The sequence below is a fragment of the Macrotis lagotis genome, chromosome 2, assembly GCF_037893015.1.
Source record: "Macrotis lagotis isolate mMagLag1 chromosome 2, bilby.v1.9.chrom.fasta, whole genome shotgun sequence".
Taxonomy (NCBI): domain Eukaryota; kingdom Metazoa; phylum Chordata; class Mammalia; order Peramelemorphia; family Peramelidae; genus Macrotis; species Macrotis lagotis.
In genome coordinates, this window is record NC_133659.1 from 205241127 (window position 1) to 205258484 (window position 17358).

Genomic DNA, 17358 nt, shown 5'->3' on the forward strand with positions numbered 1-17358 from the left:
GAGAATGTGTGTGTATAAGAGAGGAAACAGACTGGGAAGTTAAGCAATTTGCCCAGGGTCACACAGCTACTTAGAGTTTAAGGAAGGACTCAACTCCTGGTCCTCCTGACTCCAAACCCAGAACTTGAACCACGGCATTAGTTGGTATAACAAATAGTTTGCATATCATAAAATGATATATAATGTAATTTCTGCTGAACACAGGGGTTCTGGTTTTTAAAGGGAATGTTTTGGATTCCTCCTCCAGTCTGGGTGGGGGTGGGAAGGAGAGGAAGGCTAGTTAGAGATAATGACTTGGGAACTATTGGTGCTTCCTTTACTACTGCCACAGCCTAGGAAAAGAGTAATTGGGCCTCCTAAGATACTCCCAGCCTGGCCTGCTGCACAACTTTTAACTTTTCTACCTTCTCAGTGACTACTCCCACAGTCAGCCTTTGGGTCATGCTTCAGCAAAGGGAAATGTTTAGGTTCTGTAAGAATCATGGATGCCAGAAAATCACTGCTCATCCTCACAGGCCCTTCCCACAGATGCCTTGACTCCCCCCACCCCCAACTAAATCTTTGAGAGAGAGAGAGAGAGAGAGAGAGAGAGAGAGAGAGAGAGAGAGAGAAGCAGATTGAGGAACTGCCCTAAAAACACAAAGTATACCCCATTTAGTCATCTCTCTAGGCTGAGATGGTTTTGCATATTCCATAGGGATCAGTTGGGAGAAAACAAGGAACGGATTAAAGCTATAGGAACATAGATTTAGCACTGGAGGGTCATCTGTTTCTTTTTTTTTGAGAGGCAAAGGGGGTTAAGTGGCTTGCCCAAGGCCACACAGCTAGGTAATTATTAAGTGTCTGAGACCAGATTTGAATCCAGGTACTTCTGACTCCAGGATCAGTGCTTTATCCACCACGCCACCTAGCCGCCCCCATCTGTTTCTTTTTACAGAAAAAAAAACAAAAACTGAAGCTCAGAGGTGGATTGGCCTAAGACTATAAATGGTAAAGTTGGGATTTGAATCCAGATCCAAACCATCTTTTTTTTTGTTGTTGTTGTATCAGATCTTCTCTCCAAAGTCAACAGCTTAGGAAATCTGCTCAAAGAGACCTTGGGAACAAGGCTTGAGGGCCAGTCAGAGGACAAGGGATCTGCAAGGACTCAGACCACTCCTAGTTTCTCTAACACCCCCTCAAAAGTAGAAACTCCGGATTTCACACCAGAATCTTGGGAACCTATGGAGTAGTGGTAGAAGACTTTATAAGTCATACAGATTCTAGAACTTCTACATTTGGCCTCCTTTTGCATAGGAAACCAAAGCCCAACATCACCCAGCTGCCTGCTGGCAGTGCTGTCTGTCCTTACTCCCAGCCTAAGTTGTCTGGGAAGTAAAAGAAGAGAGGGTGCCTTGAATGAGAAGGCTGTGGAGAAAGAACTGGCAGAAACCTGGACCTGAGGATTTTAAAATAATCCTTTGGGAACAAGAATCTGAACAGCTGTGGTCTGGGCAGGAAAGGAGAAACTTGGTATTCAGCCCCTCCTCCAGCCTGCCCCTGGTGTCTGACATGACAAATGATGCTCGGCACAGGAGCTGCTTAGGTTGATGGATGGATGGTTCTGGGGATGGAAGGAAGCAATCAGGAAGGAGCCTGTGCTTGCCCAAGGTCCCCTGATACTCCTTAAATCTCTCCCTATTGGAAAAAAGGACTGAATTTGAAGTCAGAGGGCATGAGATACTATTTTACCTGGGTGACCTTGATCAACTCACTCTTAGGGTCTGTTTTCTCACCAGTAAAATGAAGGTGCTGGTAGACAATCCCTAAGGTTCTTTGGTGCTCTAAATCTCCCAAAACTGGGAGAGGGGAGATTGGCCCATTGTTGCCACCCCTGACCCTTCTACGTTCCATTGTTGGAAGGTAGGAAGCTGCCAGAGAAGTTGAGGAGAAATATAGCACTCTTTATATTACTTTTCTATGACTTTCAGTTCAAAGTCATTTACAGTAACTAGAAAAATAAATGTCAATACCAAGCTCTGAATGATTGGTTCTGGAAGGAGGCTCCTATCACTGGGGCTGAATAGGAGTAGCTGGTTCAGGGCTGCTTTGTCCTGGGATCCTAGGGTCATGGGTCTAATACCCTACAAGGGTACAGGATCTCTCCAGATCTCTCCAGAGAAGACCAAGACCAGGGTCTCACTTTGTCAAGAGGAGGGGACAGAAAACTGTTCTAGATTGAAGTTAGGAGGCAGAGACAGCCACAGAGCTGATGATTGTCAGAGCATCCAAACCATCACTTAAGTTCTCACCTGCAGAGAGACTGGCTGAATCTTTCCTTCCAGTCGGAACTTCCCATAAATCTTCGACAAATAGGGGCTGATGGTATATTTTTAAAGATCTTCAAAGAGAACTTGTCCCCACATTGTCTACTATCAGATGCCACAGGAGCAGCAAAGGCTTCCCCTAGATCTTCCAGGATGATGCTAGGAACACCTTCAGGCCTTAGGAGAATCAAGCTGGACAGAGGGACAGAGCCAGAAAGGAGATGGCAGGACCAGGGTTCTAACAGGTTGCTGTACCATTTTGAGCCACATTAAATAACCCCATTCAGTAAATTAGGAGTCTTAGGGAGAGATCCCTGGCTCCAGGGCTATGAAATTAATTTAATATCAATCAATAAATATTACATTTTTCTTAAGCCAGACACCATGCTAGGAGCTGGAGCCATAAAAAAAAAAAAAAAAAAGGAAAAAACATGGTCCAAAGGGGCAGCTGGTAGAGCACTGGCACTAGAATTGGGAAGACCAGACTTCAAATCTAGCCTCAGGTGCTTACAAGCAATGTGACCTTGGGCAAGTCACTTAACCTTTGATTTGAATACCTCAATTTCCTCAACCATAAAAACGAGGATAATGACAATACCCACTTTCCAAGATTGGTGAGATGATCACAAATTCAGTTGAACAGCACATAATAGATGCATTACATATAGGAAGTGTCCAAAGAAGCATTATTTCAAGTCAAAAGTCTGACTATGCGCACAGTTGAGGAAGCAAGATAACAGGCATAGATGGACCTTTGCTGGAATTTAGGGCCCTATACTTTGGCCTGGACAGGGATTCTTTGCTTTGGCTGTGGATATGGTCTAAGTATCAGTCTATCAGTCCCCAAAGGATAACCTTGCTACCCAGAGGGTTCAGCTAAGCTGCTGTCCTGGGGAAGGGTCCCAGAAACTTATCACTGTGAGCACAGGTCTACCTCACTTGCTACAATGCTTCAGAGAATTCTCATCTCTGAGAATATGCTCTGTCTTCAGCTCTTGACTGGTGTTGAAGTCCCTGAAGGGTTGAGGAGAAGAAACTTTGTCCTCAATTCCACTCTGACTTTGGTCTTCGCCTGTTGCTAAGGCTGCTCTTGGCCTCCACACTGCGAGAACAGCTGTGTGGCTGTGGGCCTGGCAAGGTGCCCTTTGCCCACCTTCCATTACCCAGCAGTGTCTATCCTAGTCTGTTACCAGCCATCTGTCCCATCCAATAAGCCTGAAGCTGCCCCTCTAGCCCTGGAATTATTGGTGAAAGGAATTCATACCTCACAGGGTTGGGCACAAAGTAAGAGCAAAAAGATAATTGCTCCAATCCCTGAATCCTTCTTGCCAGGATCAAGATGATGGGCATGAGACAAGGCCCACTCCAGTCTGATGCAATCCCTGTTTGTACAGGGTGAGATCCTGTTTTGCATTAGCAACTCCCCTGGCCTCAAAACACTTGTCAGGCCATCCTTTGAAAATTCCAGTTGGGGCCCATGGTTCTTGGGGGCATGGGGAAAAGAAGTCTGGAGTTAATTTGGATGGCACCCTAGGAAATGGGGTGAATGCTCATGTTTTGAAATCAGACAGCCCCAGCATGTGACAACTATGCTGACCTCTTTTACATCTGGAGATGCTGGTGTCTGAATCTCTAAAGGGAAACAGGACAATATCACCCATGCCTATGCAATACCTCCATCGGTTAAAGTAGCAGACTATGCCTTAGGGTGTTACTCAATTTGCTGGTACCAACTTTGGAGCTGGGAATGGGAAAAAGGTGAGTACAGATGTTTTAATGAGTTTTGAGCAAACAACTAGGGAGATCTGGGGTTGGCCCAGAGAGCAGGATGGACCAACACTTCATTATATTTATTACTGAAGGCACAAATCCCTCTTTACCCCACCTCATTCTCAAGTGGCAGTCAGACAGTACAGGAAGTCAACACACAGGCAGATGGGGAAGGGGCATTTATTTTTCATTTAGCTGGAAAATAATTACATGTAATTATGAACTGTAAGACAAAACCCAAAGTGATGGATTGGATGAAGATAACGTCCAATTAAGACAATCTGATTCTCAAACCTTCCTCACTGGGCTCAGGCAGCAAAGACCAGTCTTTATGTTTAAGGTAATATTCCTTTGTTTAACCTATGCCCCCACAGTCCTTTGGCAGGAGTCTTCTTTAGATCATCTATACCCTCTAAGACAGAGGAAATGTGTGGGATGCAGGTGAGGAGAAATAAAAGGTGCTGAGCAAGGCACTGAAATCAGGTGTGATGCAGCAGGGTCCCCAGAACCAACATTGGAGAGAAACTTCCCCCCTCTCAAGAGAACCCCATTATTTACATCTGACCACGGGGTACTGAGAACATAGGATAGACTGAGCACGACCTGGGCCCTGCTGTATCTCAGCAGGGTGACCCTGGTCCAAGGCTGGAGAAGGCACATTAGAAGCAAAGTTCATTATAGTCCATACAAAAACAGCAGCAACAGCAGTTGACTGTAGTGAGTGAAAGAGAAAGGTGAAGAGCAGTGAGAAGGGGTTGGAAACATGGACTGGGTTAGACAGAATGCCTGTATTTGAGGAAGTGGATGGTGGAAGGTTGTGTGACTCCCTCCCATTCTCCTAGGTGTGAGATGATAGAGAACGCATCAGGTGGCTGGCCACTGGCTGCTTGGCTGCCTCTCACTTCTCTGCCCCTCACAGGACCACTACTGTCTTCCTGGGAGCTGATTTCAGTTGACAGACATGTCAAGGGTCACCCCAAAGATGACCCAAAGGCACCAAGTCTGAGATGATTGACCTTCAGGTGGTCCCAACTTATGGCCTATTCCAATGCCATGCTTAAGCTACTTCAGAAAGACAAGCTTGGGGCACTGACATGGGGTGGGCCCCAGAACATCCTGGGCCTGTGAAGAGAGTACAGTATATTCTTCACTCAACACACCTCCAAACAGAAAATTCAGACATTCTCTTTTCTTTCTTATTAACCCTGAGGACTTAATAAAGGATTTAAGTCCTGTGGGATGTGGAAACAATGAAAGGGCCTTTTTATTTTCCCTCCCGGGGAATACTAAGGCCCCAATCAAGGCTGGAGCCTTGGACTTGTCTCTAGAACTAGGTCAGTATTTTAGTGGCCTAGTCTCTTCTCAGCATCCACAGCAGGGGTCCACAGATTTGTTCCAGGGACCCTGAGGCTAATCATCCCTCCAAATGTCTTTGTGGCTCCAGGCCCTGCTTGCTTCCCATTGGGCTAAGGCAAAAGTGACATGTGCTTTCAATATATTGGTTTCTTAGCAGCTCAGGAAGCAAGACATGTTCTGGGTGAGATGAGAAGAGGGTAGGAGGAGTTAGGGTTGCTTATTAGCCTCTGCAACAGATCTCCTGAAACAAAGACCTTGGTCTTCCCACAGCCTAAATGGGGGTGAATGAACAGGGAGGCACCCTTTGGGTCCAGTATAAATAAAGTGTCACAGTGCCAGCACTGCTTCACTCAGGGTACCATGTGGGGAGCTTGGTAGTCCATCTCTGGAGGGGTGTTGGGAGTGGAGAGAGGTAATGAGCCTTGTAATAGTCATCAGACTTGATTACCAGAAATGCCAGTACTTGCCCTGTGGTGACTGAAGGATAGTGGGCACCAAGGTGCAGGACAAAGCTTCCAAGACCTGCAATCCTGCAGAAAGGATCCAGGTGTTGGGAAATTATCCCACAGTTAAAGCTTTGTCTCACTGAGGATTATGTTGGCTGTGACAAAGAGGAAGCAAGAGAAAGCCCAGACAAGTACAAAGCCTACCCAGAGGGTACTTCGGAAAGGGGATTTGTGCTTGTTGACAGTACCAGAGCCAAAAACAAGCTTTGTGTCTTTCCGGCTGTAGTATACTAGGAAGGCAGGGATGACATACTGGATCCCATTGCCAGCATAGGCTCCTGTGATCCCTACCAAGGACTCCAGGTCATGGGTACAGAAGGCCACAAGGATGGGAGGTACCAAAGTGATGACAGGGAAGACAACTCGGTCTACCACCCAAGGGTACATCTCTCCCTCCCGATGGAAGAGTGTCTTCCAGTTGTTGCGCAGAGTCACAGCGATGATGGGGAAATTGGTACTAATGGTGAAGACGGGGAAGAGACCCAGAAAGAAGCGGATCACGACCAGGCGTACTATATCACAACCAGTGAAGTTGAGGGTGTACATGTCCATGAGACTGTCACTGTGGAAGCAGAAGATGGCAGTGAAGGAAAGGAGACTGTAGAAGGCCAGGATCAACACATAGTCCAGCAGCACCAGTCGGGTGATGTGCTTCTTGGAGGAAATGGGTGTGATGAGGGACGGCAGAGAGTGCTGACACATGAAGGAGTAGACACACACCCCAAACAGGTTGCGGATCCCAGAGAAGTCTGCTATAGGTGGATGTCCTTCTCCTTGCCCTTGTCCAATATGGATCAATGCCAGGATGATCATGATGGCAAAAGCTAGGAAATGAGAGACACCAGTCAATAAAGATTGAGTACCTGAGCATGTGGACACTAAGTATGGTGCTCCTACGAGAGGCACTGCTGCAGGAGGACATAGGAAAGAGGGGCCCGGGCTGGCTTAGGCCAACTCCCTCCCACAGAAGGGTGGAAGCCCAGGGCTGGAGGGACTTCTGAGGCCATTCTATACAACTTGTACCTGAGCAAGACAACATCTCTGACAAGAGCCAGAGATGAAAAAAAGACAAATGTGGAATTAAAATTCAAATGCCAGGTCTCAGTCAGGAGCAGTAGCCTGGGTTCACATATGTCTTCCACCTGGAGCACTGGATCTTTGCTTCATCCAATACATCAACAAAGGTTTAAGGGCCCACTTGGTGGGGATACATAACAGGAGCAGAAATAGGTGTATACAAAGCACACTAAAAATGTGGGTGGCATGAACAGCATGGATATGTGGACTAGAAAAGGCCTGCAAGAAGTTGAAGGAACCAGGGATTTCAAGGGGTAATGAAAGTAGGAGATTAGAAAGAAGGCCAGGATGGTTTGTTCCAAGACCCTGCTGGGGAGACATTGCTCTTTTACCAGAGAAAGGATGAGCTGAGGGGCGAGAGAGAAAGGTGCCTCTCACAGTAGGTAGCAGGGCATTCACCTGGGAAGGGGGTGCAGGCTTCCTGTTTGACCTTTAGCAGAGGATCACCAAGCTCATCTATCTCTCCTCCAGGAGCTCTCTTAGTGACAGTATTTGCCTCCCTAACATGGAACTGACAGAAATCAAGGTGGTTCTCTTTCCTCTTTCTTGGGTTTCTTGATTTTTATCTGAGAAGTCCCTGGAGGGCAGAGTTTACTGTCCTTCACTTAATAACAATAGCAAGCATTTACATAGCACTTTGATGTTTGCAAAGTTCTTTACATGTTATTTCATTTAATTCTCACAACCATGTGAAGTAATTCATTATACAAATGAAGAAACTGAAGCACAAAGTCACTAGTGCATGAGCACCTAGTTGGATGAGCCTGAGGGCTAGATTTGAACTGGGGTCTTTGACTCCAACTCTAGCTCCTTATTCACTGTGCCACCTACCCACCCACAATAGTTCAGAGGACACAAACTGGGAAATGACAAGTTTGGGGTTTGGACAAAAGGGGACTTACTGAGAATGATGAGGGGTTATCCTGACAACAGAGAGTCAGCTGAGAGTACAAGCAGTTGAACCTCAGCTACAAGCTGCAACAGGCAGGGATTTGGGACTTCAGCTACTGAGTTGGCTGGGGCATGGGCCCAGAAAGAGGGGTGGAGTGGTGTTGGAAGAATAGCAAGAAGGGCCAGTGTGGCTTGTTCCCAGATCCTCCTGGGAAAGTGAAAGGCTTAGGGGAGGGATTCCTGGAATTTCTGCCATTCCCAGAACAAGCAGGATTCCATCTTCATCTAAGGGTTGGCTGACTCCATTTAGTCACCCTGATCTTTGATTTCTTTGATCTCTCTCTCTCTCTCTCTCTCTCTCTCTCTCTCTCTCTCTCTCTCTCTAGTTTTTGCAAGGCAATGGAGTTAGGTGACTTGGTCACGAAGGTCATACAGCTAGGTAATTATTAAGTGTCTGAGGCTGGATTTGAACTCAGGTCCTCCCAACTCAAGGGCTGGTGCTCTATCCACTGATCTTTGATCTCTTAACCCAATTAACCCAATCTCCACTAGAAGAAGCAATGGCTGTTAAGATTCACAGGTGTTAAGAATTTTCATTGCAGCAGCAGAATTAAGTCCCTTTAGCTCTGGCTCATGCTCCTGTCTGAACAGATTCCGGGCATCTGCAGCCAAAATCACATGGAGCCCTCAAACACTGTTCTCTGGAACAAATGTCCTCAGTGGCATTGATAAAAATATTTTATAGTGGTCTCTCTCAATTTTTCAATTTTTCTCTCGCCTCTCAGCTCATCCCCTTTTCTTTCATATTAGAACACATATCCCATCCTGAACTGGTTCCAATTCCTTAAATAATGACAACAATGATAGTTTTCAATAAATCCACAAGTTGCTCATGAGAACTGGACTGGAAATGCCTTCAACTCTTAGTCAAACTGCCACAGAGAGCTTATGATAGGGGGTTTTCATAGGGAAGACTTAAGAGTCCAAATCCTAAGGAAGCCCAATATGTCTGGTACACAGCAGCTATCTGTATACTCTCATTTCTGCTCATGTAATCTCAGGATCTCTCTCCAGGAACCAAAAAGAAACAAAATAATATTTTCAATTAGGGTCATGGAAGTTTCACTTATTGTTTCTAATATAATTTGATTTAGATTTCTTTTTTGTATGCCAGTGGGGTTAAGTGGCTTGCCCAGGGTCACACAGCTAGGTAATTATTAAGTGTCTAAGGCTGAATTTGAGTCAGGTCCTCCTGACTCCAGAGCCAGTGCTCTATCCACTGCACCACCTAGATGCCCCTTCTTTTTTTTTAGACATAGTCTTATCTCAATTTATTATGTCCAATTTTTTTTATTAAAGATTTTATTTGAGTTTTACAATTTTCCCCCCAATCTTACTCTCCCCCCCACAGAAAACAATCTGTCAGTCTTTACTTTGTTTCCATGTTGTTCACTGATCCAAATTGAGTGTGATGAGAGAGAAATCATATCCTTAAGGAAGAAACAAAAAGTTAAGAGACAACAAGATCAGACAATAAGATATCTGTTCTTTTTTCTAAATTAAAGGGAATAGTCCTTGAACTTTGATCAAACTCCATGGTTCTTTCTCTGGATACAGATGGCACTCTCCTTTGCAGACAGCCCAAAATTGTCCCTGATTGTTGCAGTGATGGAATGAGCAAGTCCATCAAAGTTGATCATCACCCCCATGTTGCTGTTTGGGTATACAGTGTTTTTCTGTTCTGCCCATCTCACTCAGCATCAGTTCATGCAAATCCCTCCAGGCTTCCCTGAATTCTGGTCCCTCCTGGTTTCTTTTAGAACAATAGTGTTCCATGATGTACATATACCAGTTTGCAAAGCCATTCCCCAACTGAAGAACATTTACTTGATTTCCAATTCTTTTGCCACCACAAACAGGACTGCTATGAATATTTTTGTACAAGATGTTTCTACCCTTTTTCATCATCTCTTCAGGGTACAGACCCAGTAGTGGTATTACTGGATCAAAGGGTATGCTCATTTTTGTTGCCCTTTGGGCTTAGTTCCAAATTTCTCTCCAGAAAGGTTGGATGAGTTCACAGCTCCACCAACAGTGTAATAGTGTCCCAGATTCCCCACAACCGTTCCAACATTGATCATTATCCTTTCTGGTCATATTGGCCAGTCTGAGAGGTGTGAGGTGGTACCTCAGAGATAGCTGCCCCTTCTAATATAATTTTTTTAAGAATTAGATAATTGCGTTCTTTGATAAAAAATTTTAAATGAATTTTTTCATATTTAATATATCTATATGGATAACTTTGGAGACTATATATATATATATATACACACACCCCTCCCTCATTATTATTTTACAATAAAAGTCTTCTCTTATAATAAAGCTTAAAAAAGAAAAAACACTTCAGTAAACCTGACACATCCACCAAGCAGACTTTCCCACCTCACCAATAAAGAGAGAAAGAACAAAAGAGAGGCTCATCAATTGGAGAGCAGCTAAACAAATTGTAGTATGTGAATGTAATGGAATATTACTGTCCTGTATGAAATGATGAATAAGATGAGTACAAGGAGAGCATGGAGATTTACATGAACTAATGCAGAGTAAAAAGGAAATCCTTGAAAACAATACACACAATGACTACAATAAGGTAAGTGGGAAAAGCTACCAAATAGCAACCGAAGGTAAAAATACTGCAAAATTACAACAAAGAGAAGGAGGTGCAATTTCTCATCTCTCTCTCTCTGGGCCCCAGGCCTGGTCATTATAATTAAACAATAATACAATATTTTTATTTTGGTTTATATTGTAGTTGCAGAGTCATACTTTATATATCAATTCATAAGTTGTTCTATAAATACTTTGCCACTTTTTACAGTACAGACTTATTTCACTGTATCCTGTAGCATAACTTGTCTAATTATTCACCAATTGATGGCTTTTAATCAATAGTATCCCAAAGTTTCCAATCCCACTATGTCTATTACTGACAAAGCCATGAGAGACATATACTCTCACTCACTCTCTTCTTTTTCTTGAGTCCTGCTCTCCACTACCATTCATTACTGGCTCTTCAGAAAAGTGAGCCAGAAAACCATTAACACTTTGCTCTAAAGAAGACATAAATATTTATAGTTACTATTCAGTCAAGGGGAAAGAAATGATCTATTTCCTTCCCCCAGATTCTTTGCCTAGGTAACTTCCTTCTCTATGAGAAGTCAGTTCTAAAAAGTGTACTGTGGACACTTTATTGCAAAGTTTCTTAACCTGGTGATCTATGATCTTTGTTTTTAAAAAATTAAATCCCGATAGCTGTTTTTGAATATATATTGGTTTCTTTTATTTTGCTATGTATTAGATTTATGAATTTAAAAATGTTATTCTGAGAAAAGCTCCTTAGGCTTCAATAGATTGTCAAAGTGGTCCATGACACAAAAATAGTTAATCACCCTTCTTTTGGTACAATGACATCCTCAGTGCGTTGGGATAACAAAGAGAAGGGTAACCACAATGAAGGGAGAGGACAGATGGCATCTAGATGATCAAGAGATAAAAGGACTCCACAGCATATGTCCCTAGGTATACATCATAGCTTAGAAAACCTTTGGCAAAAATTGGAGATGTAGGGATAAATAGGGCTCCAACCCCCATAAAAATAGGCTGTAAAGGGGCAGCTAGGCGGTACAGTGCATAATATAAGCACTGGTTTTGAGTAAAGAGGATCTGAGTTCAAATCCGACCACTGACACTTGCTACTTACCAGTTGTGACCTTAGGCAGGTTACTTAATGTTATTGCTTCACCAAAAAAACAGGCTGTAAAACTATGGCCTGGTTTTAAACACTTGGAACTTTGAATTCTTCAAGTTTCTCCATGCTGAGCTTCAAATAAGCTTCTATCCCACTATGAGATACTGAGGTAAAATAAGGACAGCTGAATACTGTTGGTCTATAACAATATGTACAGAATACTTTCTTCACCACCTCTCTGTCAGGCAGTAGCTAAAGTACTATCATTCTCATTTTACCGATGAAGTAAATGAGGCTTAAGGAGGTGAAAGGACAAGTCTAGAACAAAAATCAGTCAACAAGCAACTAAGTGTAGACTTGGGGGACACAAAAAAACCCAAAAGGGTGAACATAGGCCCCTGGTAGGTATTCAAGGAGCTCACATCTACTGAGGAAGACAGGTACACAAAACAGTACTAAGAGCATACTACAGGGTATCTTCCAGGGGAAAGGGCAAACAGGGAGGCCTCCTACAAAAGAGGGATCTGAAATTGAGTCTTGAAAGAGAATAGGAAAGTGAAGGTGCTTCTCAGGCACAGGAAGAGATCATTCAGTTCTATAGTGGACCTCTTGGAGAAGAGCAGAGAATAAAAAAGAAATGGGAGAGTGGGAAAGGGCCAGCTTATAAAGAGTTTTAAATGCTAAACAGAGAACTTTTTATTTGATACTGGAGTTAAGTGCATCATTGGAATTTGCTGAATAGGGGATGATGAGATCACAAAAACTACTTTGGCAACTGAGAAGAGGATGGGGTAGAGTGTGGGGAGATGAGGGAGAGACACCAAGTAAAATAATATTTTTAATAGTCCAGGCCAAAAGTCATGAGGGCTTGAATGAGGAAATGAATGCAAGTGGAGAGATGTTGAAAAGACTTGACTGTAGATTGGGCACTGGGGTGAGCAAGAGTGAGGAAGATGGTCTTCAGGCAATGTTGTATACCTGAGTGTCTGTCAGTATCATGGTGCCTAACAGTAACAAGAAAGTTGAGAAAAAAGGTTTTAGGTGAAAGGATAATGACTTTAGTTTTGGACTTGAGTATGAGTTGCTGATGGGACATCCCGTTCAAGTGGGCCAGTTAGGGGGCGGCTATGTGGCGCAGTGGATAGAGCACTGGCCCTGGAGTCAGGAGTACCCAAGTTCAAATCTGGCCTCAGACACTTAATAATTACCTAGCTGTGTGGCCTTGGGCAAGCCACTTCACCCCATTGCCTTGAAAAAAACTAAAAGAGGGGCAGTTGGTAATTCAAGACCATAGTTTAGGTTTTAGAGAGACTAGGGTTTAGAGATACAGATCTGGGAATTATCTGCATAGGTCATAACTGAATCTATGGGAGCTGATAAGATCACCAAGGGACATAGTGTATACAATCAGAATGAGAAGAGAGCCCAGATTAGAACCTCAGGAGACACTCAGAGGTGGCAGGCATGACATGGATGAAGAATTAGCAAAGGAGACAGAGGAGTGGTTGGACTACTAGGAAGAGAATTGGGAAGGGCAGGGTCCCCAAAGCTGGCATTTATATAGCCTTTTAAAATAGCTCATTTTATCATGATAACAATCCTTGGAGATTGAAGGGAGAGAGGAATTCTTACTGAGACTGAAAAGTAACAGTCAACTCTCAATAGTCAATGCCTCTTCTTTACACTGTGTTCACTGAATTGGATTAATGAGCAAAAAGCTGTCCTAATGAGAAGGGGTTAGACACTTCTATTTGAAACTCACTTTAGATTTCATTTTTAACTAAATTCCCTTTCTAAGGGTCTGAGTTACCTGGTAATGGAATGAAATGATATAGGTGGTAAAAAGGAGAATAGGCCTCATACCTAGAGTCAAGTATGTATGAGGGCTGATAACACTATACTGATCTTTTGAGTGAAAAAAGGAAAAATAACTCCAACTCTCTTCTCTTTCTGAAGGATGGTAGGGAGGACTGACAGAGCTCAATAATTAGCTTGTGCCCCACTTTTCAGGCGTCAGCTATTGGAAATCAAAGAGGAATCAAGGGGCCTTGCAAATGTCATATGTTGGTTCCTTTTGGAGAGATAAAACCCATGGGAAGAAGCAAACACTCTTTATGTCTCTCCAAGTCAATAGAAACTGTCTCTCAAGATGGTATCTATTTTTGAACAGACAAAGATATAGCCTTCCCAACTCCTCTAAGCAGAGGGAATGTAGCATGCTCAGGATTGGGCTCCTGCCCTTCTCCTGTAGTCCAGGTTTGTTTCAGGGTGGCCCATCTCATCAAAAAACTTCCAAAGAAAAGCAGGCAGTTTTATTTTCCAGAGCTAAAACAAAGCTTGGCTTTTTCCTAGTAAATTCACTCAACTGCTGCTCTTGAACTAGATTTTTCAATAACATAGAAGAAAGTCACAGGTTTGGATACTTGGAAATTTTTGCCATTTTGCTTGATTTTCCAAAACCTACATGCCACAAGGAGAGGAATTTTCCAGTTTTAAAAAGTCTCATTTGAAAAAAGTAATACTAAAAAGTATTGCTTACTGAGCTCCATTGTCTGCTGTGTCCTAGGCAGTTGTGTCCCTCATCTATCCCTAGTTCAGGTCATTTGAAGGAGTCAGCAGCAAAATAATGATGATAAGTAGAATGGAAGCCAGCTAAGGCTGTAATATGCTCTGCTTTCCCATCTATCTTAGTTTTCAGGATACTTGAAGGGTATCTAATATACAGAGTTATAATTCTTAAAAAGCCAAGATACAAGTATGGTCCAGTCCTCCTGAGACAGTACCCCAGCTCTGGGAAGTCAAAGTCAATGAAGATATTTGGGTCTTGAAGTGGGAATCAGGAAAACTGAGGTCAAATCTTAGCTCTGAAAGCCTCTAGCTGTGTGCTTTCCGCCACCCCCACCCCCACCCCCAGCACTGAAGACACAAAGACAACAATGAAACTGCCCTCAAGACGGTATTAATTTCTTTGACCCTCAGTTCCCTCCTTTGTAAAATGAAGATAACAGCTGTGCAAAATGCTCTACAGTGATGATGAAAATGTATTATACACTCTAAACTATACAAACCTAAGTTATTGTTATTTGCAATATGCCTGCATGACCCTTCCACCTTCTAGCTGCTTTGCAATCATACATTTCAGGATCATTTTTCTGAATAGCAATTCTACTCAAGTTTGCTTATCTCAGAAGATAACTTTTTTTAAATTTTTTAAAAATTTATTTAAAGCTACGGGGTTAAGTGACTTGCCCAGGGTCACACAGCCAGGTATTATTAAGTGACTGAGGCCATATTTGAACCCAAGTCCTCCTGACTCCAGGGTTCTATTCACTGCATCACCTAGCTGCCCTAGAAGATGACTCTTGACAGCTTTTCAAGGTATTTAAGGTGGGGTAAGGTCCACTTCCATGCCCCAACCTGGACTGATTCAGAGGAGGTCAAGGCTGAATACTTCTGACTCCAACATTAGATTATTTTAATGTTAAGCCAATGTGGCCATATTACAGTTTTGATACATCCAAGCCAGAGACTCATTCCTCAAGGTGGTTTTTAAGATGACAGAGCTCTCCTCTCCAAGCAGTATATCAATATGCCAGGGGCTAATGATAATGAAGCATTGGGTGGTGTGCTGCCATCACTGGCTGCTAAGACACTTCAGACAGTGAGATGAAGTCTGTCTTTTGGTGGGGAGAAGGGGAAAAAAGAAAATTTGACCCAAGGTGTCTCCTTTTTTTATTCCAAACTTTCTTTTTCCTCTACAACCCTTAGAGAGAGCTCATGGAAACACACACACACACACACACACACACACACACACACACACACACACACTTTTTTTTTTGTGCTCATATATCTACTTCCATGAGTCAATGACCAGAAAATCAAGTTGAGACACAAGATCAGGGATAGCAAGAAGTTTGGAGTCAGAGAGGGAGTTATTACAAAAGCAGAACTGTTTCAGTAATATCCTAAGATAAGAACTTACTGAAATTTCAAAAGTATACCTTGCTCTTAAAAATAGGATGAAACTGTATTTGGTATTTGCCCCCTAAAGAATAAGATCCCTTATATGTTTACTTTTTAAAAAATATTTATTTATTTATTTAATTAATTATTTATTTTGGGGGTTTTGCAAGGTAAATGGGGCTAAGTAGCTTGCCCAAGGCCACACAGCTAGGTAATTTATTAAGTGTCTGAGGCCACATTTGAACTCAGGTACTCCTGACTCCAGGGCCAGTGCTCTATCCACTGCGCCACCTAGCTGCCCCCTATATGTTCACTTTTTAAAAAACTTCTTTTTATGTTTTTCCTTTCTATCCCATGGTTTTTCTCTTTTCCCTTAGTCTTGATTCCTCATAAACAAAATGACTAATACGTAAATATGTTAAACACAAATGCATATGTTCAGCTTTTATAAGACTGATCACCACTGAGGGGAGGGGATGGAAAGGAAAGAATAATGTATAATTTACAAATATGCAAATGGATGAATGTTGATAACTTTTTATAACATATAATTGGAAAAATAAAACTTTTTTAAAAAAGAATATGATTTCCAAATTACAGACACTAAATTGGCCAGGGAATGGATGAAATGGGAAAGGCATATCTAAAGTAGCACTGGTGAAATGGGGGTTATTGCCTTTAGATGGGTGGGGAGGGGTGACTGAGCAGCAAGGTCAGAATCATTGGGAAGAGGTTCCCAGACAAAAGGGTAGCCCTCATCATTATTCTGAAACAGATGGTCCATCCTGCAGAACTCAATGAAGTAGAGGCCCATTTAGTGAAACCTCCTATTGCTTAAGGGCCAAATCCAGTCAGTCACCTATTTTTATATAGTCCCAGGAGTTAAGAACACCTTTTAGATTTTTAAATAAAACTTTAAACAAGTAAAAACTTTTCTTAACTGAGAGCATACAGAAGCAGGCAGGGCTGGATTTGACCCATTTTTTTTAAATTTAAGACAATGGAGTTAAGTGGCTTGCCCAAGGCCACACAGCTAGGCAATTATTAAGTGTCTGAGGCCAAATTTGAACTCAGATCCTCCTGACTCCAGGGCCAGTGCTCTGTCCATTATACCACCTAGCTGCCCCTTGACCCCCCTGGTTTTGCTGTTCCCTCCTTCTTCCTTTTTACTCTAGAGTTGCCTTGACACTGAACTGACTGTTCAGAGACAATCTTATAAACTAAACATAAACAGTTTTTTAGACTTCTGAAATAAAAAAGTTATTTGGCTCTTGAAAAGGAAAATGATTTCTAGACTTTGATCAGATTGTTTCTTTTTATCCAAGTAGAGAAATTTGGTCATTGTGGCAGTGCTACTCTAGCCAACAATGTCTACTAATTCTATTGTCACAGAAACTACAGAAATTTACATACATTCTGACAGTTTTGGTTAGAATTTCAGCTAAGTGACACTAGGGGAAAAGCCCTATTCTTTGATATCCCATCTGTGTTGGTATATATATGTAACCTGTTTCACAGCACTTTGTCTTCTTGGGTACATGCAGGCTTTACAGATCTCATAACCCATTAGAGATATGGAGGAAAATGGAAAATTACTCTAACAGGAAAACAGTCTTCTTACAATGATTCCTTCTAGAATACTGACTTGTACAGGATCTGTAGGGACTCAGGTGGATCTTCCGTCACAGGATTAGTTATTCTCTGATTCTGGATGGGAATATGATTCTTTTTGGAAAAT

The 17358-nt window shown here is 42.6% G+C and overlaps 1 protein-coding gene across 3 annotated transcripts in view; it reads right to left on the bottom strand.

Moving 5' to 3' along the window:
• Nucleotides 1-4079: 4079 nt before the first annotated feature.
• Nucleotides 4080-17358, bottom strand: part of TMEM104 (transmembrane protein 104) — an 83585-nt gene continuing 70306 nt past the window's right edge. For all 3 annotated transcript variants that reach the window (XM_074224627.1, XM_074224628.1, XM_074224626.1), the window contains exon 10: nucleotides 4080-6762. In XM_074224627.1, coding sequence (XP_074080728.1) covers nucleotides 6002-6762 — 761 coding nt within the window. In that variant the 3' untranslated portion in view covers nucleotides 4080-6001. The remainder of the gene's footprint in view (nucleotides 6763-17358) is intronic.